This window comes from Phaethon aethereus (assembly GCF_964289735.1).
Source record: "Phaethon aethereus genome assembly, chromosome: 1".
NCBI lineage: Eukaryota > Metazoa > Chordata > Aves > Phaethontiformes > Phaethontidae > Phaethon > Phaethon aethereus.
The window spans coordinates 68,435,733-68,460,477 of NC_138575.1; the positions used below are offsets into that span (position 1 = coordinate 68,435,733).

The 24,745-nt window shown below is 48.8% G+C and overlaps 1 protein-coding gene across 1 annotated transcript in view; it reads right to left on the reverse strand.

Moving 5' to 3' along the window:
* The window catches only part of LOC309416349 (sodium- and chloride-dependent betaine transporter-like), a gene marked incomplete at its 5' end in the record, with an annotated part of 31,041 nt that extends 8,880 nt beyond the window's left edge, over positions 1 to 22,161 (reverse strand). Inside the window, 11 exons of the mRNA XM_082013847.1 lie at positions 2,914 to 3,016; positions 4,448 to 4,585; positions 5,928 to 6,040; positions 6,289 to 6,413; positions 7,914 to 8,017; positions 9,972 to 10,106; positions 13,059 to 13,191; positions 14,789 to 14,876; positions 16,452 to 16,592; positions 17,967 to 18,101; positions 21,969 to 22,161. Coding sequence (XP_081869973.1) covers positions 2,914 to 3,016; positions 4,448 to 4,585; positions 5,928 to 6,040; positions 6,289 to 6,413; positions 7,914 to 8,017; positions 9,972 to 10,106; positions 13,059 to 13,191; positions 14,789 to 14,876; positions 16,452 to 16,592; positions 17,967 to 18,101; positions 21,969 to 22,161 — 1,408 coding nt within the window. The remainder of the gene's footprint in view (positions 1 to 2,913; positions 3,017 to 4,447; positions 4,586 to 5,927; positions 6,041 to 6,288; positions 6,414 to 7,913; positions 8,018 to 9,971; positions 10,107 to 13,058; positions 13,192 to 14,788; positions 14,877 to 16,451; positions 16,593 to 17,966; positions 18,102 to 21,968) is intronic.
* Positions 22,162 to 24,745: the final 2,584 nt, after the last annotated feature.

Sequence of the window (24,745 nt, forward strand, 5' to 3'; positions counted from 1 at the left end):
ATGTGCATGCTGTGACTGCCTGGAAAATATCGTCCTGTGGCATGTTTTGGTGGCATCAGGCTACAAATCCCAGTGCCTAAAACCCATGCTTATATGAGGGCTGCCTGTCCCAAAGTGGAAGGGAGAGAGGAGAAGGGGGAAAAAAACCCCAAACCAACCCCCCAGCACTCCCCTCTACGGAACGTGATCAGCAGGTCCGATGCCAGGCAGTCCTTTCGCAGGCAGAGAGAAGTACGCAAGGACATTCTTAGATCTTTGCGAGAGCAGCTGCCTGGCAGCAGAGGGAAGCTGCCAAGTGGTGGGTGGTTGGTGTATGTGCTGGGAGAGGGGAAACTCAGAACGCATATTTGTGTTAGCAAAAACGCTGTCATTCTTCACAGTGTAAGCAAGAGGCTCAGCCCTGCCAATTCTGAGGCTGAAGAAAAATAACATTAATTGGCACCAGGCACCTTTTTTCCACTACAGTGCCCCACCTTGGCCCTCTGACTACATTCCAGTCCAGAATCAGTCCATAGATGCAAAGCAGACCATCAAGAGGGTAAAATCCCGCTGTTTGGAGTGGGGCAAATGAACCCACGGTGGTGAGGGAAAGGGCCATTTCTTAGTCCCCAGCTGTTCTGTCCCTCTTTCCGGGCTGCTGGGGCAGCATCACCTCTCCTGCTGCCCATTGTCTGCCATGACTCCTCTCCGTGGGTGTCAGAAAAGGCACGTGGTCTTTGTGACCGTTAAATGGCAGAGGGTTGCTATACATTAAAGCATAATTCAGCTTAATGTAACTGAGCATGATGATGATAAAGCCCTGTCACAGATGGATGGGAATCTCCATCCCCCTGGACATCCCACGGAGACTGGGTAGAAGGTGACTCTAAATTAAAATCTGGACAAGGTTTGGTATTGCAAGCTCCAAGGTGAGCTTCCCTTGCAGGACATCTCTCTAGAATAAATCTGTCTTATAGATCTGCTTCTCTTGTAGTCCTCTGAGGTCAAGCCCAAGCAGCTTGACTTGCTCCCATTTCAGTAGGACAGGAGCCCATCCAGACTAGCAGTTGGCTCCTGCTGTACATGAAGCATTTGGACAAACTGATAACTCCTTCATCAGCAACTGCACTACAGACAGTGCAACCTCTATAAAACTGTAAGCACCAAACAGAGCACACCGGGACTGACTGTTCACTGTCACTTCTAAAATAAGACAAAGGTGGCACCAAATGAAACTAGCAGGTGGCAGATTCAAAACAAGAAAAAGAGAGTGATTCCTCACACAACACCTGACCAAGCCATGGAGCTCCTTGATGCAGGATTTTGTGGGTGATACATGTTTACTTGAGTCAACTGGAAAAATTAACAGAAGAGAAATAAATAGATTTTACTTCTGTCTCTGGAAATCCCCGAGCAACAAGCCAAGTATTGCATCTGGCTCTGGGACCCCCTGCACAAGAAAGACATGGACCTGTTTGAGTGGGCCCAGAGAAGGACCACAAAAACGATCAGAGGGCTGGAACACCTCTCCTGTGAAGAAGGCTGAGAGAGTTGGCATTGTTCAGCCTGGAGAAGAGAAGACTCCAAGAAGACCTTGTTGCAGCCTTTCTATATATAAAGGGGACTTGTAAGAAAAACAGAGAGTGGTTTTTCACCAGGACTTGTAGTGACAGCACAAGGGGTAACAGTTTTAAGCTGAAAGATGGTAGATTTAGATTGGATATAGGAAAGATATTTTTTGCTATGAGGGCAGTGAGACACCGGAACAGGTTGCCCAGAGAAGCTGTGAAAGCACCACCATTGGAAGTGTTCAATGTCAGGTTGCACAGGGCTTTGAGCAACCTGATCTAGTGGAAGATGTCCCTGCCCATGGCTGGTGGGGTGGACTAGATGAGCTTTAAAGGTTCCTTCCAAACCAAACCATTCCATGGTTCTATAATAAGTTGTTAGAAGCTGGAAGAATACTCACAGAAAGTATCATTGCTAACTTTTCTGCTATTATAATCTTTCATGAGCATCCACTCCTGGGCATTGAAAGAGACACAATATGATGCTCATGCCTGCGTTCTTTTCCTTAGGTTAGGATGGCCATGCTGCTTGGTGTAGCTAGGAGCCAGGAGGTGAGTGATTGTGGGATGTTGAGGGTTTGGTCTAAGCTGGAATCTACTATAGCTTTGCACGATCCTTGCAGGTAGTGAGCTCCTGTAGCTCCATGAAGCTAAGGAGAGAGAGCAGTGGCTCTGCATCACACACAGTTAGACCCTTTGCCTGAAAACCACCAGCCTTGACACGAGCTTCAGGGAGATGAACTGCAGCCTGTGTGCTCCGGCACCATTCAGCAGGGAAGAGATCTCCCATAGGATATCACAGGACACTCTTCTCACGGCACAGGCTAACAAGCAGTTGGTTTTCTTCTGACAGTTCATGGAGCTCAGTTCAGTCCTGCTCCTGAGTAGTTTAGTTACAGACTTCACTGACAGCCAAAGCAGTCCCATTTCTTTTAGGAGTGCCATGACAGCCCGTGCCAACAGGAAGCATGTATCATTGCAGAAGTAACACACAGCAAGTCTGCATCCCAGCATTTTGTGTTAAATTAACTGACAGGACTAAACTAAAGGCGCAATGGAAGCAGATTGTAACAGAGACAGAACAACAGCAGTCACTCCTCTATAGCTGATTTTCTAATTCAAAGAACAGATGGGAAGAGCAGCAAGGTAGCTCAACACAAGGAACCTTCAGAGGGAAAAACCATTCCTACTCTAAATGTGGAGGAATTAAGAAATGTTGCAAGGAAACACAGTGGAAAGCAGACAAGAAAGAAGGAAAATTACAGCATTTCTTTGCCCCCTAAGGATCTTTTCTATCCAGTCCCACTTCTCAACCCTACATGTTTGCCTTGAGAAAGAGCAACACAGGTTTTTGTCCTCCACTTACCATACACCCATCCTACACAGATGACTTCAAAAATAGCCAGAAAGAGCAGGCATGTGCCGCTGGCAGCATAGTAGTCAAAGAGCTGGAAGATGTACATCCCACCCTGTAGAGAAGAGAGAGTCATGGCAGGACTATTCCATGCAAGGGAAAAATGACTGAGGCAAGCAGAAGAATAGCGGCAGAAACACTGCACCTAGAGCAGGTGGGAGAAGAAGATGATCCTTCTTTTGGGGCTGCCTCCACTCTGTCTCAAAAAAGACAGTCAGGCCTGGTAGCAGGAGAGCATTTCATGCCTGTTTTATGATACTTCTGGGCTAGGCTGGTTTTTATGTCCATAGGAGCAGAAGCCAGTTTGTTTGCTTGTTTTAAATCAGTTAGCAAGTTTGCAGCATGATTTAAAGTACCATGTAGCAGTGCAGAACTTTGCACCCAAGAAATCGGGATTACGAGGATCAGGACATTCAGATACCTCATTTTAGCTGCATCCATGATTACATATTGCTCAAGGTCCAAGCCGTGTGACGGCAGAGGCATGTGGCTCCCCTGCTGCTTCTGCCTTCAAGCTGAGCCCTGCATAGTTGCCAACAGCTGCCTGTACAGGTAAGTGGATGGCTCCTCTGATACTTTCATGTGTTTTCTCAGAGAAAAAGCCCCTCCAATACAAGTCAAGCAGATGCTTTCAAATAGTGCTGAAGGGCTCTAGACACTGCCAGAATAGCAGAACAGGTACCCCTTCATCCCATTACATATGAGATGACATCCTGCAATGATGGAGTAGATGTTTCCATGCGAGGGGGCAGGCAAAAGCCGTGGGAACCCCTAACGCAGTTCCACTCAAAGCTCTCAATCACAGTGGGAGCTGCCTTCAGCAAATCCTTAGCCAGGATGCTGTCGGAGGATCATTCAGGAGTACCTAAGAGGTTTAGCAGGAATTAGCTGCTGCTACACAGCACGTGGAGGCAACACAGAGGAGTGCGAAGACCCCCGCCCAAGGGGGAGGCTGCGCGCAGTCCCCTGTGCACCAGCGCGCAGACAGAGGTGCTTGGCTCGTAGCTGCAGAGCAGGGCAAACTTCATGTGCGTAGCATTGCACCGACCCAGCTCTGCTGCTTCTGGTCCTGGGGATCACAGGCTCCCCACTCGCTCAGGCAGGGTAACGGTGCAGCCATTACCCCCAGCCTCCCCTCCTCCTGCTCTGATCACTCAATGATCACTGCCCATAGAAGAGCTTCTGCTTGTGCAGCTGAGCTCTTTTTTAGCAATCAGTCAGGCCTGGCATTTGCACAAAGCTGTATGTCAGGCAGCCTCTCTGGGCTGTGGGACCGTCTCTCTGGAAGGCTCCGTTATGCAGCGAGTACACTAGCATCACTCAGGGTAACAGCAGCACCGGCTGTGAGAGACGCCAGCTAATGCGTTAGAAATGAAGGATAATTAACAGCATCAAAGATGAGCTTGATGTACCTAACCACCACTCCTCCAGAGCAGTCTAGCAGGGTTTCTGGTGCTCAGCTGTACCCCAGCTACTCCTTTCTTACCTCAGTGACCAGCAATAAGCCCAGCAGGTAGCATATGACTGCAATGGCCAGGATCAGCAGCTCCCGACGCCCCTTCTTCCGAAACACTCCCGGGAACATGTCAATAAGAGCTGTTACCACACTTTCCACACAGACAAACTGCAGAAGAAGACACATCAGAAAACCTGGTGTCTCCCCTTCCGCAAGCAAACGCTCCTTCTCACTGTCCTTTTTTGCTCCAGCAACACAAATCCTTATTTTTTTGTTTTCTCTTTTCATCTGTCTTGCTTCCACCAAGGGCCAGCTGCAACTCCTAGGTCCCTAAATACAGCTCAGCATATTGGTGTGGTCTCGTCTGGAGCTGCAGACCAAAGGGGTTAAAAGTACAACCCCAGGCTGGGCAGAGGAACTATGAGAAGGGCAAGGAATTGCCTCAAAGCTATCAGAGCATGCTGCTGCACAGCAGGAATGACCAAGGGATGGGGAGGCAAGGGGCAGACTGCATCCATCAAGCAGGGCGAGGAAGCACCTGAGATGGCACAAGGAACCCTTGTGACAGAGGGGAGCCCACCGTGCCACTGTGAAGCTAAAGGGAGCCAAGTGGCTGAGAAGGCACAGCTCAGCCCTAGCATCAAGCACACCCCTTGTACAGCGGGACTGGCTGCAAAATATGCCATGACTGCCTGGGACAACCCAGTAGAGCAGGTGGGCGGGGGGTTTGCAGGTGAATTGCTGGCTTTTGGGGCTGACCGTGGGGCAGGATGTCTGCTTATACACAGCTCTTAGTCCTGCAGTGTGTGTCACCCATGGGATACATAAGAGAATATCAACCACTGCTGGGACAGCTCAGCCAGCATGAAGCAGAGCTGTAAGCGAGATGAGGCAGGAGGGGACCTTGACCCAGGGAAATTGAGGAAAAAGACCTCATTCTCCAGGCACAGGGGCTGAGGGGCTGCAAAGCAGAGCCTGAGCAGAGCACCCCGCCTGGCAGGCACGCCGGGACATCCCCTGCTCCCCTTGTGCCAGCATGCCAGGGTTGCACACTGTGCTCCACAGGGTGCTCTTCTGGGTTTTGCTCCTGGCGTAACAGGGGTGCAGGAGGGTAAGAAGTGGACACACCACCGAGGGGAGCACATGGGGGTTGCTCTGGTGAGATGCAGCCAGGGAAAACAGCCCCATTCCCCTTCCCCGGCTGCCCTGCTCTGTGCTGGGCCTCGCTCTGCAGCGTGCAAGGTTTTGGTGCTGGCACCGAGGTGAGGGGGGACACCCTCAGGTACACATAGGGAGAAGGATGCCAGAGAAGCCAGCATGTGTACCCACTAGGCTCCCATCGGTCCTGCCTCTGAGCACCCACAGTGTGAAAGTGTTGTGGACACTGTGGGAATGTATTTGAGGTACCAGCAAAGCACGTAACTACCTTATCCTTCCCCATGGCCTTGGAGAGTGCTCAGGGTGAGGACAGGCACCTTGGCATTAGATGAGGAGGAGGTGTTTGCTGTACCTGGCTGTCTAGTCCCAAGAAGATCAGCATGAGGAAGAAGAGGCAGGACCAGAGCTGAGACACAGGCATCATTGTTACTGCCGTTGGGTACGCTATGAATGCCAGGCCAGGACCTGCCAAGAGACCACAGGGTGACCACGTGTGCCCCCACACCACCGCCTGCCACCACCATGCTGCAGCACTGAGTCAGCTCACATTCAGCTTCAAAGCTCATCTCACCACGGCTCCCTGCTCACACAGGGCTGAAAGCTGTGGCAGAGAGCACCAGTCTTGCAGACCTTTGCTGCAGACACTGATAGTGATGGAGGATGTAGATAACACTCTGGGTTTCACTTCAGAAAAGTCCCCTGGAAAAACCTACCTGATTCAGCCACTTCTGCAATGGGTACACCCTGCTCTCGAGCCATGAAGCCCAGCACAGAGAAAATGGCAAAGCCAGCAATGAAGCTGGTGGCACTGTTCAGGAAGCAGAGCATGATGCAGTCCCTGCAGGGGGGAGAACAGAGACAAACTGGTGTTTCCCACTGCAGAACGGGTCCACTTCAGATCATGTCTGTATTCAGCTTCCCCAGTTGGACAGCATAGAGCAAGGAACAGCAATGCTGCCCTTGAACTCCCTCAGAAGTAAAAAGCTCAGAACAGAGCCAATAATCAGCCTACCTACCTTGTACTTCACTGGTAAAGAGTTATAGGACTATATGTGGCACAAAGAGAGACATGGCACCACCAGTGGCTCGTGAATAGGATGCCACAATGATATACATAGGGACAGGGCAACAAAAAAGATGACAGGAGTCAAAAGAATAAGAAAAACAACAGGGAAAATGAGGAAAACAGCAAATTAGAAAAAGGAAGAGGTTGCAAAAGTAAACATAGTCAAGAACGCAGAGCATCTGAAAGCATGAACAAGTACAGGTTCAGCAGGTCTGGTAAAACAGGGAGTAATGGGTTAACAGAAATCCTCACCTGATGAAGGTTTTGTCTACACTGTCTTTATTAACTATGCTCAGATGGAGGCTGGAATGTGCCATGCCACTGGTCCTGAAAATTTTCTGCACTTGCTCCCTGTGAAAATGGGGCACCAGTGTGAACTGGCTGGGCTGGAAACCCCACACCCCGGGACCCTGCCTGCTATGGGGCATCAGATGCTATGGGGCAGCATGGCCACCCCAGCACTACTGGGCCACCCGGAGCTAAGCTGCCAGTCTAAGGTACCTAAGGCATTAGAGGAAGGCGTCAGTGCACCAATCCATTGGTGTCAGATATATTTCGTGAGAGCCACGGCCATGGCAGCACCGAGTGGAGAACAGAAGAAGAGAGACGATTGATGTCTCCTGAGTACCACTGCATTTCCCCATCCATGCTGGAGCAATATATGAAGGAACAACAAAGCCCCTGCTCCTCGGGGCTCTGTGGAAGGTGTGAGAAATGGTCCTGATGGCTTCATTCAGCTCCATGGATAAAATAGATCTGTAATCCAAAGGCAAGCAGGAGGCCAGACAGACGTGATTAGTTTCCTTGATAGGATCAACATACCACTATCAGTACATTACCCTGATGGTAGTAAAGCACTGGAGATGGGGGCCCAGCCATCATCTTTGTCCCATCTCTTCTGCCTAGCAAGTGACAGCAGAGCTGGCCATGCCACCCCTGCTCACTCAGCCTGTCAAAATAGCCCGTGGTGTCTCCACAGTGGCTGCAGACACTCTCCACTTTCATTCCTCCCCCTCCTCTAGTCTTTCCCGTTTCCAAGCTGACTCACACAGAAGAGCACTACTAAAGCCATTTTGTGGAGCTCCTGTGTTTCCTCAGCCAGTCTCCATCCCTACACTGAGTGCTCTGCAGCTTCCACATTGACCAGTTCCTTAGTCAAAACAGCATGACCCAAGGTCTCCCCTGGGGACAGAGCTTGCCTCAGCTGCAGCTCTGTGCTGTTTGTCTCTGAGCAAGTTCCAGAAGTATACGAGGAGTCCAGGCTCCTTTTACCTGTAGCAGTTGTTCGTGTATTTGTTGTAGCTGCCCAGAGCTGTCAGACACCCCTGGCAGATGGCATAAGAGAAGAGGATCTGAGTGCCTGCATCCATCCAGACCTGGAATAGACAAGGTCAGTAGTCTCCAGAGCTGGCAACAAAATAAAAAACTGGCTGTGCACTGCCTCCATCCATGCAGAGCAAACCTCATGAGACAGAGAGGGGTTCAGTGGATGCAGAAACCGGGATACCTCTCTGGCAAAACTGAGCTATAGGACTGAAAGTCCACTAGGAGAAGTCTCCTGAGGGGACCGTATTTTCACATTCCCAATCTAGTTGCCCACATCTCTGAGGCCGTGGTGCAGGGTGAAGGGCAGAAAATTGCCAAGCCGAGAGTTTTCAGGCCAGTGGGGTGTCGGGCCAAAGGTGTTCCCCTTTGGCTTCCCATGGGAAAAGCTGAGTAGGCTTGTTCACTGCTGCTCCAGCCCTCTCCCCCGTGGAGGAATCCCTTCACTCCATGTGTTTTGAGCTGAGCTGCAGCTCTGCTTTTACACCCTCCCAGGGAAAGCCCTGAACTGCTAGCTAGCAAGCAGGCAGGAAAACAGCCCACCTTTCTGTTTGTCTGTGTGCTCCCTCTCACTCCCTTTTTCCTCTAAGCAGCCCCCAGCTGCAAACATCCAGGCAGCTGCAGTTTGGCAGCCTTCAAAAAATCCCAGCCAGGCACTGCTGCTTAAATTGACCCAGCACTCTCACAGGGAGGCACGTACACGGCAGCCCTTCAGGCACGGGCACACTGCTTTACACCAAAGCCCCACGTTCTGCCTAAACTCAGTAGCAGGATCTCTCACTCCTGCTATGCTGGGTTGCAGCAGTCTGGAAAGATCACGTCAGCTTTAGTTAGGCTGTGAAAGATAGGGAGGTTTTCAGTGAATAAGCTCTGACCATGAATAAAACACACTCAGCCCCAGTCACCGCCCCCCTCCCGCCAGTTATTTATTTTCATATTAAAATGCCATTTACGTTCAGCTGGCTCTTTGTGTACAGCACACCACAGATTTTGTATTGACAACACATAATTACATCTGAAAGCCATTTGGGGGAAGACAGCGTGTTTGGCAGCTGGTTTGGGAGCCGTTGGGGCTTTGGCTATCTGGGAAGATGCGGGAGGTAAGCTGAGACTGTAGGCTAAGCATATTGCTTGCCTGCCTCCACAGAAAGATTCGGTGGTGGAATAATTAGAAGCAGTATCATTTAAATGCTCTTCCGAGGGGGGTCTGCATTAGGACCTCCCTGGGATGGAGTTGGCCGCCTGCACAGCTTTGCTGAGCCCACGTGGGGAAGGGAAGCAACCTGCTGCTACAGAGAGGAGCCTGGGCAGATACCCAGGGGGGATCCTCCATGGCGGGGTCCTGCCGCCTGCCCCACGCAGACCTCGCGGGTGCTGCCCGCCTCCCGCCAGCCTGGGTTACCCTGCGGGTCCTGGGTTTGGCTGCATCCCCCTGCCCTAATCCGGACTTGCCCTCCCTGGGTACCCAGCATCACCACCTTCCGGGAGCGGTTTCCACGAGTTCCAGTGAGCGGTGGCAGGGGCTGATGCCCTGACCCAGGCGAGTGGGACCAGCCGCCGGCAAGGGTAGGGAGAACCTGCTGCACAACCCGCGTTACCGCGTGCACTCGGTCTCTTCAAGCTCCCCAGGAGGGCTCTGCTGGAGCCAAACAAGGTGCTAACCAGGCCAGAAAAAAATGAAAAGCAGCAGACTATTTCCCCCTCCCCTTCCTTAATTATTTGCATTTAAGACTCAGCAAAACCATCTGTTGCTTGCTGAATATTTCATATACTCTTCTGCTAAGCCCATGAGTGGAAATGACCTAATATGCCTATATGCTGCAGACTCATGAGCAAAAAAGCTGTGCCCTGCAGGGGGACTAGACCCCTCCAGCTCTTTTAAGGAGTTCCCACTGGTTCGCTGGTCTCCCTTCAGAGAAGACAGCTACATCCTCAGCTAGCAGCAGATCCAAGGGCCAGGCTGCTGGAAACCTTCCTGTAGCCAGCACCTGCCTGACCCCCACCCACCTGTGGGTCAGCCAGCCTGGAAATGTCTGGTTTCAGGTAGAAGATGATCCCTTCGGCAGCACCCGGCAGTGTGACTCCTCGCACCAGCAGGATAATAAGCATGACGTACGGGAAGGTGGCAGTGAAGTACACGACCTGCGGACGCAGGAAAACGAGAGGAGAGAGGGTCAGCAGGGAGGGGATGCAGGCACCATCTCATCTCATCTCATCTCATCTCATCTCATCTCATCTCATCTCATCTCATCTCATCTCATCTCATCTCATCTGGGCCCCCACCCCAGCAAACGTCCCTGGACTCTGATGTTGACTATAGCTGCTACTGCTAGCGTAGAAGAGGGCTGGGAAAGAAATTAATCAAGGTTACATCTCACCGGTGATTTAGTTAATCTACATTTTGTTCCTCACCCAAGACTCTGCCACTGGTTGCTCTGCTTTATTTTCTCTTTCCAGTCAGTGCAATTTCCCTGCTTTCAAGCTGTTCTCTCTGTCTTTCTAGAGCTACAGAAGAAACCCAGGTCTTGTCCTGTTACTGAGTTTTAATGAGGAGTTATTAAAATGGTCCTATTCCCAGCAAGAGTTTTCCAAATTAAACAGCAACTTTTGCTGCTCAACCTGAGACACCTCTGAGGGGTCTCATTTCCAGGGGTGCTCATGTGGCTCTCAACCTTCAATGCCTCTGAGCTCACAGGTAATAAATGAGGGCACCTCAAAGCCTTTAAAGAAAATAAGGACATTTATTTTTGTAAAATCTTCTTTACATTTCTTCTTGTGCATGATGTAAATAAATATTAGAGTAGAATTAATCATCTCTAATCCATTGCCTAATGTACTTTTTTTTTTAATTAGCAAAATATCCATGAGCAAGTTGCAACTTCCTAACATTTATTTATTATTAAAATTCATCCAAATAATGTAAAGGCTTCTTTAGTGCATGGATTCTTAGTAGAGGGGCCTGAAATGACATCTTTTCTGCTTAGCAATAATTGGTCAAATAAGTCACAGTACATGGCATTTTTGCTGTTCCCTGACTGAATGAGAATGTGAGCACTTTTGGCACAAGTACTAAAATCTACCTTCAGAAATCACTTCTGGGGAACATTTATACACATCAGCTGAATGCATGAGGAAAAGAAACATGGAAAGAGCACAAGAGTGGGCAAAATGAATAAAAGAAAAAGGTTTTTAAAGAAAATGTGTCTTCACGGAGTTATTTGAAATTATTTTCCTGATGTTGCTATTGTTTCTTTAAGTTTGGACTCCTTAAATCACAGAAGCATAAACACAAGGGTCTGGCAGAGTTATGCGATTAGAGCAGCCATTCAGTCAAGCACAATATCCTGTTTGCTCTGCAGCTGTTGAACAAAATTATGCACCTACTCAAAATTCCTGGGACCTCCCTACTGCTTATCCTAATAGCTAGTCAGTGAGGAAAATGAAGGGAGGAGCTGATTTTTTTGACAGTGCTCCTGTAAAACTCAAAACGACTACCTGCAGAGAAGACAACTGGCCTGTCTGACCTGTGGTATGTCTCGGGACAGAAAAACCCACCCTGTATTGCTGCACCATGTCCATAACAGCTGGTTGGTAGAAAGTAAGCCTTGTATCCTAAAACTTGTCATGGAAAAATCTTCTCTGGTCCCAGGAAAACCATTCCAGCAACCACCTGCACTCACTGTTTCCTCTCACTTTCTGGTTTGACTTTGCCAAACTCTATCGGCCCAACCAGACTGACTGAACTGCTTTAGCTTTCTGCTTGTGCAAGCAAGCTCTGCACACCAAGGCAGCACGAGGCAAGAGATACTGGGTGGAGAGGGCTGAGAGCTGAAGGGAACCTGGGATGACTTAATTACACTCCCATGTGGATCAAACAGCCTCTCAGACCCAATCTCCCAAGATCAGAGTGATACCTCTTGTGAAGATGCCACTGTGGTATTCAAACCAGGGAGCATCAGAGATTTAAGATTTAAAATGTGGAGCATCCCCTCTCCTTGTAGATGTGGAGTCTGGGTCTCCCTCCTTGAGAAATGGTGGACAGCAGGTCAGCACCAGCCAGAGCCAGAGTCATCAGCAAAGACTGGGTGAAACCTAGTAAGCAGAGCAAGCTATTGTCTTGCTCTGTTAAAATGGGTGCCCAGTGCAGTTTAAAGGTGAGAGATGGGATTTGACACTGAAACATGGTGTCCAGTACTACAGAGAACATCTGCCAATAGTAGAGATAGTGATTTGAAGGAAGAAGTCTGCTGCAGCAATTGGTTCCCCTCCCTTTGCTATTGGGATATTCCCTGGACACCCACAAGACCCAACCATCATTAATGACCCAGCCATCTCATTGCAGCTCCAGGAAGAAAGGCGGTCCTGAACAAGTCAAGGCCATAGCAGCGTCCCTAACACCCACCCCAAGGCATCACACACACCCATTCACTCCAGAAGGATAACCAGTCCTGGTTATCCTATAGATAACCTGGTCTACAGGATCAACATCAGGAGGGAGCACTTGACTCCAACCTCACTAGCAAAATGCAGAAAGTGACCCACTGAGCCAAAAACTGCAGAGCCAGGGAGAGCACAGACACCTCTCCCACCCCAAGTATTTTGCAGGATAAATAAGCAGGAGAGATTCATTATCTATTCACTGAGCTTGTCTGTCACTAGGGGCAGCAGCTTGTCTGTTTTGCTCAAGGGTTTAATTATTGCCAGGGGTAGGAAGTTGGCCACTGCAGAGGATCTTGTTAAAAACACCAGCAAGCCATACCAGGACAACACACTGGTGAGTGGATGATTCCCAAGGGCACTTTGGAAGTATTCATCAGCCACTGTGGGTATCTGCAAGGGAAAAGGTGACCCAAGGCTCCCCTCAGTTCCCAGGTCTTTCCCTGTTCTCGCCTTCCTGTTTGACCTACTCTTATTCTTCCTCTTATGGGCCAAACACAACCAGTGTAAATCAGTATGGCCCCACCAGGTTTTAGGTTAGACTTTGGTACTGTGTGTCTCCTGCCTCTACTTCACGAAGAGGGAAAAGAGATTGGGGAAGAAATGTAAGATGGGTACAAGAGGCTTATGGACCAGGAGGACAATCTCCATTCCTACTTTGCCTGTGGACTTGACCCCTTTCCAGATGCAGAAGTAGCAGATGATCCACGCCAGCAGGAGACACAGAGCCAGCTCCCAGCGCACAGTGCCCAGTTTGTGAATACCATCTGTGAGCCCCAGGACTCGCTTCCTGCCAGTGCCCAGGGATAGGGAAAGAAGCATTAACACCCCAGACCCCACTCATCCGTACAGATCTTTCCCATGTTACCCCATCCAAAGAATTAACAGACAACACATCTGCCTAGGGCTTCCAGCCACGAGAATCACCCCAGCTCTGCCTAGGGCTCCCCTCTCTGTCATTCCTGTTGATGCTGCTCCACCACATGTTGTAGCTGGCCCAAGCCCTCCCACTCTTCAAGCCCATGGCACTGTTCCCGTCAGACCCACGCAACACAAAAATCACCACTTGCTCCCCATTGCTCTCCCACCCTGGCAGCTGCCAAGCAGACACTACTCAATCTAAAGCAGGCCACCAATGCCATCATCACCCCATGGCTGCTGCTCCTCCTCTGGCCTCCCCATATACTACAGACACCTTATATATAAGCATAAGTGGCCTTTATGATTTCCATGCCATTCCTTCAGCCTCATTCCTTGAAGACTCACCATCATGAAGGTGGGCCACACAAGAGCTCAGCGCTGCAGCTCATGCAGTCCCCAGAATCCCAACGCATACTTATGATTCCTCTGCACACCCTTCTCCAAACCAGTCCCCTCAGGGTCCTCTTGCCCTTGCAACCTCCGCAGAAAATCTGAACAATCATTTCAGAGGGGTCACAGCTCTCACTAAATAGTATGTGCAAAGAATAGTGCAGGAGAGGGTGTCCAGCACTGTGCAGACTCTTTCTGCACCCATGGGCGCACATCATCTTCTATGTGCCCTGTGGCTGCAAAGGACAAAGGACACTCAACCCTCTCAGAGGCACTTCAGGAGCCATAAATGGGGAAAAAAAAAATACTGCTGAATCTCAGCCCCTGGCACCCTCTTCTTTACGAGGGCATCCTCAGTTGAGTGCAGAGAGGTAGTGTGGCCCTGGCAGACATTTCAACCTCTGCAGGCTGCAGTGATGACCCTCTCTGGGACGCTGTCTGGCCTGCTGCAGGACCCCTCCCTCAGAGGTGTTTTGCTGCCTCCAGCCCCATGACCAAACTTCCTCAAGCCCTTCTCTGGCCTCTCACACATGTGCCTCAGATCCCCGCTCTCCAGGGATGAGTGTGAGCAGCCTGATGGACCACTTCCCTTAGGCACCAAGCAAGACATGTTCAGAAGAAGGGAGAAGGCAATTTTGTCCCTTTCTGTTTCACTGTAGAGGAAAGTTCCATCCTCCCTGGCCTCTCATGCTTGCCTGCCAACAGTAGCCTGCAACAGCCAACACAAGTATCCCCTGCTTACAGCAAGTCCTCATCTTCTTTTGGTGCCTCTTTCTGTGGCCACACTTACCCAGGCACCTCAGTGCCAGAAAGGGAACAAGCCCGTGCATGTGTGCACACAAGTACCCTTGGGCAGGCACGCTGCGAGCAGCCTTTGGGGTGTATCTAGCCCTCATGGCCCTGGGCTCTGGGCCAATCTCCTTGGCAGCTCAGTGTGTTGTGCTCCCCATGTTCAGGTCTGACATGTGGCACCTCTCTTGATCCTACAGAGGTGCACAGTCCTCTGCCTGGATACTCCTACAGCTGCAGCCTTTGGATGAGAGAGGAGTCTGAACAGAGGGAAAGCGATCACGTACTCCCAAAACTCAATCATTGGGGAGGTGGTGTTTGCAGGCAAGGTCCTGTTGTCCAGGCTGGAGCTGTTCAGAATGTCCACACAGAGATCTACCAAAAGAAAAGGAAGCTGATGAGCCAGAGAAATTCTCCAAGGTTCCTCCATGAGGGATGCTCCTTCCCCTCTGTACCCTAACCCTCGCTCTGGAAGCATATAGACCCTTCACCTTGTGCTATAGAGCATCTCATTAAACTCTTGCATCTCATTAACCATCCCATTAAACTCTGGCTCTCCCCAGCTATGAATCCCAATCCAGCAGTAGCCAGAGGGTTTCAGGAAGGGGAGAAGGAAAGGAGAGAGCAAGTCCCTGCCAAATGGAAACGAGATGGCTGCAAAATATAAATTATTGAGGGATAGCCACTATGAGTAGCCAGGATAGAAAATCCCATTCTCCTCCCACACCACACACCATTCCCTGGCCACACATACATGCATACGTTCACACATGCCACAGATGCCTTCATGTTCCACCCTGCCATCCCCAACACTGTGACATAGCATGAAATTGCTAAAAACAGAGGAGATGCCACACATCCAAGAAATGCACCTTATCTTGCATTTGGCAAGCAAAAGACAATCCACTGGAAAACCAAGGAAGCCCAGCGCCTGCTGGGAAGCTTCTGCCTGTTTAAAGAAGATCTGTGGCTTTCCTCGCAAACAAACCCATGCTGAGGGAGCCGAAGGAATCAGAACAACTCTATAAAAGGCTGGTTACCGCTGCTGGCATGAAGGGTCAGAGGAAGCTGTGAATGCATGCCCCATGGGCTGGAGAAATTTAACACATCACAGAAATTAATCATCTGACCCAAGACAAAAAGTGAGGGAACGAAGCTGCCGCCAAAGCTCTTTCCAGCCTGGCCTTCCACTGAAAGCAAAACAACCTGTTCAACATGGTAAAAAAGGCCTGTCAAGGCCTCAGATCTATGAGGATTATTTCACATCTACCCCATCTTCCCAGGCACAGCCCAAGTGCCTTGAATAAAACCAAAGCCAGGTCTTCTTTGTTGGGCACAGTTATGTAAATTGTGGGCCTGAGGAGATGCCAATGAAATGGTATAGAGACTTGTATGGACATGATTAGACCAGAAAAACAGTGCCTTTAGAGTTTTGTGTTACAGGTTCCTGCACCTGGGAGACATGCACTGGCAAAATCCTTCCGTGCAGGCTTGGCCTGATTTAGTGAAAAGCTGAGTGCACAAATGAAACTGTTTAGTACAGCAACTGTCCCAGTAACTCTGAAGGGATGGGGTAGAGTAAGGGAACCGTAGGATGAATGGTTTTACCAGATCTAATGAAAAGCTCCTGCCCCGTGAGGAGCAGAGATTCTAGATTGGCTGGAAAACTCTCCCAACCCACCTAACTCTCCCACTTGCCAGAAAATGTGGATTTTTCAGTGAAATCTCAAGATGGAAATAGTTTTACTGTTCCCTGCTGCTAGGCATAAAGTCATACCACTCACTCTTCCTGATATTTGCCCATGGTGAATGAAGACAGTCGCCTTTGCAGGGTCCCTAACAACATTGCAGCTCATGAGAGCTTTTTATATGAAAAAAATATTTTCTACAAAACCCAGATAATTTCTGGGAATTGGGAAGGAGCTAGAAACCGACCAAGGAAAGGTGTACCTGAGTTCCAAGGGTTATTGCAGCTGGCCCATGGTAGCACTGAAGTGAAGGAGCTGAACAGGTAGAAGAGTGCCCAGGACAGGATGATGATGTAGTAGATGTTCAGATAGCACTCAATGACTTGTGAGGCATATCCAATTCCTGTGAAGGAAAGTAAAGGAGGTGAGGATGGGGCTGCCAACCAACTCCCAACACGTCACGCTTAACCCCAAGTGAAAACACAGACCATGCCATGGTAATAAGGGTGCAACACCAACCACATGGCTCACTAGAGAACAGGGCAAGATTAAGGGAAGGAGAAAGGATTTTGTGACTGTGCATGCAGACAGGAAACATCGTTGGTATCTCTAGACAGGTCTACAGTGGAACGGAGCAAAAATCTTTTGCTGATGGGAAAACTTTTTTCTGACCACTACAGTGCTACTGCATTACACTGCCTCTCCTGCAGGAAAGCCAGCTCCAGCCTTTAAAGAAATGCAGGTGAGTTTCTTCCTTCTGGAAAGACTCAGGCAAAAAAGGGTTCTCACAGCTGATGTACATCATGCATAAAACATGGTGTTGGGGCAAAAGTATAGACTTAGGAGCTGAGCTCTGGTCTTGGGTCCTGCTTATGCCCATTGCTCACTGAGAATGGTAATTGGGTCAGAAAGGCCCAATTCATCTGTTTAGAACTGATTGCCAGTGCCCTTTGAGATGCCACTGCTGTCCACCTCCAGGGCCCATGTCAGAGCACAGGGGTCTCCAGCACAGGAGGTCCCGGACTCCTCAGGGAGTTTCAAATAGCACTGCACGCTTGTGCTTAAGCAAACTAACCAGGCCTTTAACCTGCCTGAGCACAGGTTTCTCTGTCTGCAAAATGTGGGTAGTAAGCTCTCCTCTGGACAGAAGAATTGTGGACGTTAAATTCACTGACATATTAATGTCATTAAACAACCTTCCCCTGGGCCCCAGGAGTCCTGGTTCTTATACCTGTGCCTTAAGCACCAGCCCAGCCCATCTCCGGGCTGTCAGATTGGTGTGTGCAGTGGGATGCCCCTTGGTTTGCAGGACGCCAGCCTGCAAACGCTTCCACAGCAGCCCTGGGCACAGCGATGGGCAGGGAAAGCCTCATAAGCCAGCCAGCCTTCCTCATCCTCTTCTCTCTTCAGTATTTGTCCTGGACTACATGCAGGTGTTTGTGTATTAACACTTCCATCCTCCTCCTCCTCCTGTTTGCTGGCCATCCTGCTTCTCCTCGCTCCGGGGCTCTGAGCATCTCAAAGCAGAGTCTGTGGCTCGGCTGGACCAGCACAGCCCCCAGCCAGCACCACATCCCCTCAGTACCCTGCGGGGGCTCTGGGCACTGCCCCTGCACACACAGCAGTCACCAGGAGTGATAACAGGGCTGGGAGAGAGAGGAAGGGAGCGAGAATAAAGAAAGAAAAAAAACCAAAAAACAGAATAACATTTCCAAAAAAGACTCTGAGTCACTAATTGTTAGAAAGTGCTGCCAGCAATTCCCGAAACTTGACTCACCTTCAAAGATGGGACAGATCTTCCTCCAGGCAGTGACCCCTCCCTGGCTGGTGTACTGCCCCAGTGCAGTCTCCAGGAAGAACAGAGGGATCCCACAGGTGAAGAGGAAGATGAGGTAAGGGATGAGGAAGGCTCCTGCAGAGAGGGGCAAGATGCTGCCTCAGGAACCTCTCTAAAATCTTATCCCCACCACCTCTTACCAGGTTACCTGGGGCCACAGCTGGAATCAGCTAGATAAAGACAAATATTTCTCTGAATTAACTTTGCAACCTCAGCTAAAAAAACCCCAATGTCTCCAACACCATCATTTCTCAGAAAAAAATACAAGTGTGGTCTGTCTTGTGCTACTGCAGTACTTGGTCTTGGCCAAAGCCTAGAGGTAAGAAGCAGCCAGGCAAGGGGGAAAAACAAGACAGCACTGGAGAAGTTCTCCCTGTTTCAATCTCCTGACTTCATTTTAGCTTTCAGCAGGAGTCAAATGAAGGAAAAGGAGTCCTCGTTTCACATAACCGCATTTATTCTGCCTTTCCCGGGAGTCACAGCAAAACTCCCACTTGCCCAGAGGATACAAACCTGGAGGCTGGTGACATTTCTTGGTAAGTATTAAATTTGCAGGAATATAAATTTGCTTGAGACATATTTCATGTCAAATTTGGAAAGCAGTTTACACCAAAAGAATGGAAATAGGGGAAGGGCAACAGAGTATCTTTCCAGCATCTTCAAAATGAAAAACTTTAACTTCTCTCTTCAGATTTTTTTTTTAATTAAAATATAGAGAAATGTCTTAAGAGAAATCAACCTGAAATAGCCCTTAAATTAACCCTTGATGAAATGGAAGAGGAAGGGGAGAAAGAGCAGTTTTTTCCCAGAAACAACAACGAACAAAAACAATGCATCAGAAAAGACAAACAACACCAAAGAAAAAGTTTTTGTTGTTCAGATGCCTGAACTTTTTTTTCCTTCTTTTTGGTTCTGCTGCCAAACCAAAACACCCGATACTTTCATTGCTCTGCTCAAAACTGCTCCCGAGATCTCAGTTTTACTGCTGACCTTCCTTCTATCATCTCATAGTGTTTCTCCCCATCATCAGTGTAGGTTTTCACACCTTCACACCCCTCCAAACAGCCCAAGGTGCCTGCCTTCCTCACTGGAACAACTGTTGAAATCTTGCCATCCCATACAGGAAACTTTTGGTCATGAGTACCTCCAACAGCCAGTGCCTGGAGAGGAAATCTCAGCTGTTTGCAACCAAGATGACAACCCCTTTCTCAGCTGAGACAGACATCCCCCCGGCCCTCTCCTGCCCTGTCAGCAAAGGCGTTTGCACTGAAATTCCTTCCCATGACAATTAGCAACTAGGAACATTTCCACTTGTTTTTAAGCCAATAATGTTACAATAACAAGCAACATCCAAATTTCCCTGAAACACAGCTCTGCCGTAGCTGCAGGGGTCCTGGGGCCAGCGGGAGGGAGGCTGCTTCACAGCGTCAGTTCAGGTTTGCAGAGCAAGGAACGGGAACTGCATGTGTTGAACTAGAGGCAGCTGCTGCTTTCGGTGCTGCAAGGCATCTACCTGTGTGCCAAATCTGCAAGACAGTTTTATTATCCTGCACACAGATGAGCCTTTCAGCAGGTCCCAGGCCCTCTCCTCTGATACCATTTGTCCCAGAGGCAGGTCCATTTTGGTCTCTGAGTAATGAGGACTTCCTTACACCTCTACTGTCTTGCCTGTCTTAATCTTCCCAGAGCAGTTACCATCTGAAACTCCAGTTGTGATCTCCTCCCCAGTTTGCTGCTCTGTTGGAGGAGACTCAGCCTTGAGAGGGACCCCCAGAAACAGATCCTCTTTCCTGACAAGTCAAGTTTAGGATGCTGAGCAATTAGATCAGATTTGAAAGTGCAACCATAGCTAAGTTTACACTCAGTTGCTTTACAGCAAGTTAGCACAACCATTTTTGTGACATCTGTCTTTACAGCTTTATAACCATCTCGTATATCTGAAGGTGGAGAAACGTGACAGGACAGCAGTCTCCATTTTGGGTCTGGGTCGTGGGATATTTATAGGTGGAAAATGTCTTTTTTGCAATTTCAAGGACTTTTCCAGTGGTGAGAATATCTTTGAGTGTCATGGAAAAGGCAGTGCCTTGTCCTGTACTAGTCTGTTGACCATCTGGTTCCCTAGAGCACTAGAGAGAGAAATGCACCTTCTACAGTAGTAGCATACTTTCTGCAACGGCAGTGTGAGAGCTGTGGGGGAAGGACCCTCCCATCCTAATCTTTCCTGAGCCTAGCCTTGTTGGCCTCTGAATCACAACCTTAGATATGCCAAAGTAGTTTAATTAAAAAAAAAAAAAAGTTATTCAATAGATATCTAAAATGAACAAAAGTAGCCTTTTCACATACACTAATTAGCATACAAATTGCAAGGACTACTGAACAACCAGATACCATAGGTATAAACTATGCAAAGATATCATCTGAGCTCAGGAGGGAATTTTCCATGCAAAAACCATGACTTCTCTCTCAAAGCATCACTGTAGAATGGGCTGTTCAATCAGATGCACCACTAGTGTTTACTAACCCATGCCAGCCTGACTTGCCTTTGGTGCCTGCCTCCAGTGCCAACCATCAAAACCTCAGAGAAGGAGACTGGAGGATCTGCTAGAAACCATCCCAGGTTCAAGAAGAACTCCTTCCATTTTCTTTAACCATCCTTTTCTGTAGCCCCTATTTGGTTCAGAGAAGACATTGTATTGACTCCTGCTTGATTTGGATAAACTCCAGTAGCAGTGCAGGGGACAGGAATTTGGTAGTACTGGGATGAACAACAGCTGAATCACTCATCCATTGGTGACAGCTCACAGCACCTTGGGAAAGGCAGGCCTTTGTGGCATGGTCTGCAGAGAAAGGAAGATTAAAGTGGGGGGAACATGCAAGTCCCAATGTGTTATTTCAAGGTGTCTCTAGAGTACAAGAACAAGAGAGAAGTTATTGTTGTATTTGACATGTAATTTATTATTCCTCCTTTTCTTTTATAAAGTTAGATTTTGATTCACCAAGAAAAGTTAGTGACAGTCAATTATTCCCTTCCTCTTTCCCAGTTTCATTTTATTGTTATGAGAAAGTTTAATTTTTAACCGTGTAATGACCTTATTGCAGTGTTGGAAAAGGAGAGTCACGCAAGAAACAAAAGGAAAGGGGAACGAACTCTTCCTGTGGATGGATTTCCCTAGCAGTGGGTTGACTACTGGGAGAAATGTTCCCTGGGGAAGAGGTAGCAATGTCCTTCTTCCTGTCCTCTGAGAAAATCCTTCACCTGCATGTTCTCAAAGATGGTTCTTCCATCTTATATTTGCCTATATGACAAGCCAAGGTGTTTCAGCGTTGGGTATCTGGTACCCTCCCTCATTTCTGGAACTGATTGAGCTGTACTGACGCAATACCGCGTTTCTCTAATAATCACAGGGCAGCCAGCTGTGTGAGAGGAGCTGGTGGGAGATCAAGTGCCCTGGAGAAGGAAGCGGGCACCCAGGTGCAAGGAAGGGAGTTCCAGGCCTTGGCAAGAATGCCGGCACCATCAAAGCCTTTCCTCCTCTGTAACAAGGGCTTGAGAGAGGTGGAGGTGACACAGAGAATTGGTGGAAAATTGGTGGAAAAAGAGAATTATGTAAAGGAGGTTGCTGTTGGCTTTTTGACCACTCACAGTTTTCTGATGGTTTCAGAAGACCATCTGTCTCTCGAGATGCCTAAGAGAAGAGTTACTAAAGTTCAGTTCAGCATCCAAACTTGAGAGAGCTGCTTTGAGAAACAGTACCTGCTGGGGAACTAGATTCACCCCTCAGTGCTGTTCCTCCCGGTTTTGGCAGGAGCTAACTTACTGGAGAACAGGGCAAGGGAGTGCATGTAGGGGCACATGAGGCACTTGAGAAATGGGTCCAGGCATGTGTGTATCTCTTGTCATGCCTACAGACCTAGGACAACTCACGCATGCTATGAACTTACCACCACCATTCTTGTAGCAGAGGTATGGGAACCTCCACACGTTACCCAGACCGATGATCTCCCCAGCCACAGACAGCACAAACTCCATTTTGCTGCTCCACTGGCCTCTCTCTTCCATTTCCTCTTTTTTTATCTCTTCAGGAACTGCGATGGCCCCATTGGGCTCTCCTTCCTTAGCTGCAGCTCTTGTCATGGCTCTGTGGGACAGAGGAAAAAGAGAGCATGGGACATAGGGAGCTGCTGTGGGACGTGCTTGTGGGAATGGGAGAGAGGGGACCAGTCACCACAATTGATGTGTTCCTAGTATCACCATGAGGTTATCCTCATCCTTGGGAAAATGGCTTATTTAGCATCAGGATGACGCATTTTCCCCAGGCCATGTCTGTGGGACAGAAAGTCTGTTCTGAAGGGACAAAGGAAAGGTCACTGGTCAGGTGAGAAGGAGTCACCTGCATCATCCCTCCACTGGACTCACTCCTGAATTCATCCCTTCCCCCCACAGCACCCTTCCTCATCCTTCCCAGACCACCAGCTTTACTGTACCTCCATCTGCCCCTCTGCACACTGACTAAATGCTCTGCATCTCCTGGAAACTTGGCTGGGACTTTGGAAACGGCAGTTCAGAGGAAGAGAAAAGGAGCTGGAGCTGAGGCAGGAGTTTCCCTTCCCCGTGTGCTTTCCACAGCAACTGTCTCCTTCTGAAGTGGTTTTAGAAACCAGCGTAGAAATGTTGCAGACTAATTGAACAATTAGATGGCCTACCATCTTATTTCATTGCCAGAAGCGCCGTCTTTGACTCCTTGGACGCCATGTTACACCACCATACAGCCTGCCACCTCAGCAAAATGCACACACACTTATTTGACTGAGGCTCCCTTCAACAGCAAACAGGCATGAGCAACAAATGTCCCCGCCATGCCCAAACCTGCAAAGAATACAGAGCAAGGAGACAAAGCCCCTGGGATTAGCAAAAGGACCTCAAACTTATGAGGTGTTTCAGGTCAGGGCAGGGGTGTACTAAGATTAGAGAAGCTCAGTTATTGCAGTGAAAAGGCCAGTAGGAAAAAGCCCAGCTATGAACACAGAGTGATGTCACTGTTGGAGGAGGCACATTGAACGTGGCTGCGTCTGTAGGATGGTACAAGGAAGACGTTCTCCGGTCTATACTAAATCCTAAGCAAAGTTACTGGCTGCTTGTTACAAGATAAAATTTTCTATCTTACACAAAGTCCTTTAACTGGTTAGTTAATTTAAACCTAGCCAAAATTCAGAGAGACAAATTTTAATGTTCTTAACAACATTTTCGTATCGGTTACCGGCATTTGATTATGCAAAGAAACTGAAGTGTGGAGAAGCTCCCTTTGACTTAGCTAAAAAAAAATTCTCCTCAAAAGCTTGGTCTAATGTTACCTAAGGGAGGGATGCCCATGTGAGTCCAGCCAGAAAGCACTGAACTAACATGAGCAGGGTAGCTCACAAACTATGCCAGGGAAGCCCTAACTGTAGCTGCATCTTGCTGGTGGCATTACTGAGCAGAAGTAGGCCTTTGAAGGGGTGATTGGCATCATCAAGAGATACACACTTCCATGTTGGGATTAGGAAACTACACTGGAAACAAGCCTCTCCAAAGCAGCAGCATCTCTGCTAAAAACTTCCGTTCCTATCAGCTGCAAGTGCTAAGAAATCAGGACTTTATCCTCTCACATTAACTTACAGATTCGATTTGCTGGTGGTGTGATAGGTTTTTTAATAGCACATCTATCATTCCCTCTGTGCCTCCTAAGGGGACATCCTCATCTCCAGGGAGCATCAGGGACAGAAATCTGCATCAACTACGCTACTTAACTCTTCTTCCTCTGCCCCCAGATCTGCTCTGGACCACATAGCTTGCTCTTTCCCAGGCGAAGTCCAAGCATGGCTCTGGAAGTGGCTTGGTCCAGGGACCTCTCCCCATCAGCACAATGAGCAAGACCTCACCATGCCTGGTGCCCTCTACCTGATCAGACCACCAAACCTATCAATCAACCTTTTGCACCAGGATGGTACACCAGGACCAGGATAGCAAACCATTCCCTCCCTCCTCATGCCTAGTCTCTCTCCAGTCATCTCCCTCTGGGCTAGCATCAGGATATGAGCCCTCTCATGGGGAGCAGGGGCTACCAGGGAGTCTGAGCTTACTGGCAATATGAGCAAGTGTGGTCCTAACATCAAACTGGCCCAGTAGCCTAAACACCATGGCACTTGTTTTGGTGTAGTTTTCAATGAGGCAAGGGAGAAGCAGGAGCAGGAACTGGTTGGCCATGCCTGTGCTTACTCCACACAAACCAGCATCACTACCACTGTGTCTCATTTGCTTCCGTAAGTTTCTCAGCACAAATGAAATTATTTCCTAAATGCTAACCCTCTGGATATATCAGGCCCTGGAGCAAAGAAAGATGCTTGCATATGAAAAGACAGCTTTTACTGAACGTTCATAGCAAAGCAAGCAGGTTTTGGCACAAGGCATGTTTCTTCCCTCTGCCATTCAAAGAAAGGAAACCAGATCTCACAGTATAATACACCAATTGCTCTCTAAATGCCCAGGGCAACAACAGTCTTTGTTTCCCCATCTGCCTTCATGCTGAAGGGCCTATTCTATTCCCTTTGAAATCGACAGCAGATTTCCACTGCCTCGCAATGCAGAGGGCTGAATCCCATGCAAGGCATTAACACGGCCTTTAGTAAGAGGGGCTGCAGCAAGAACAGGGGTGCATAAACTACGGAGGGCAGTCAGGGGT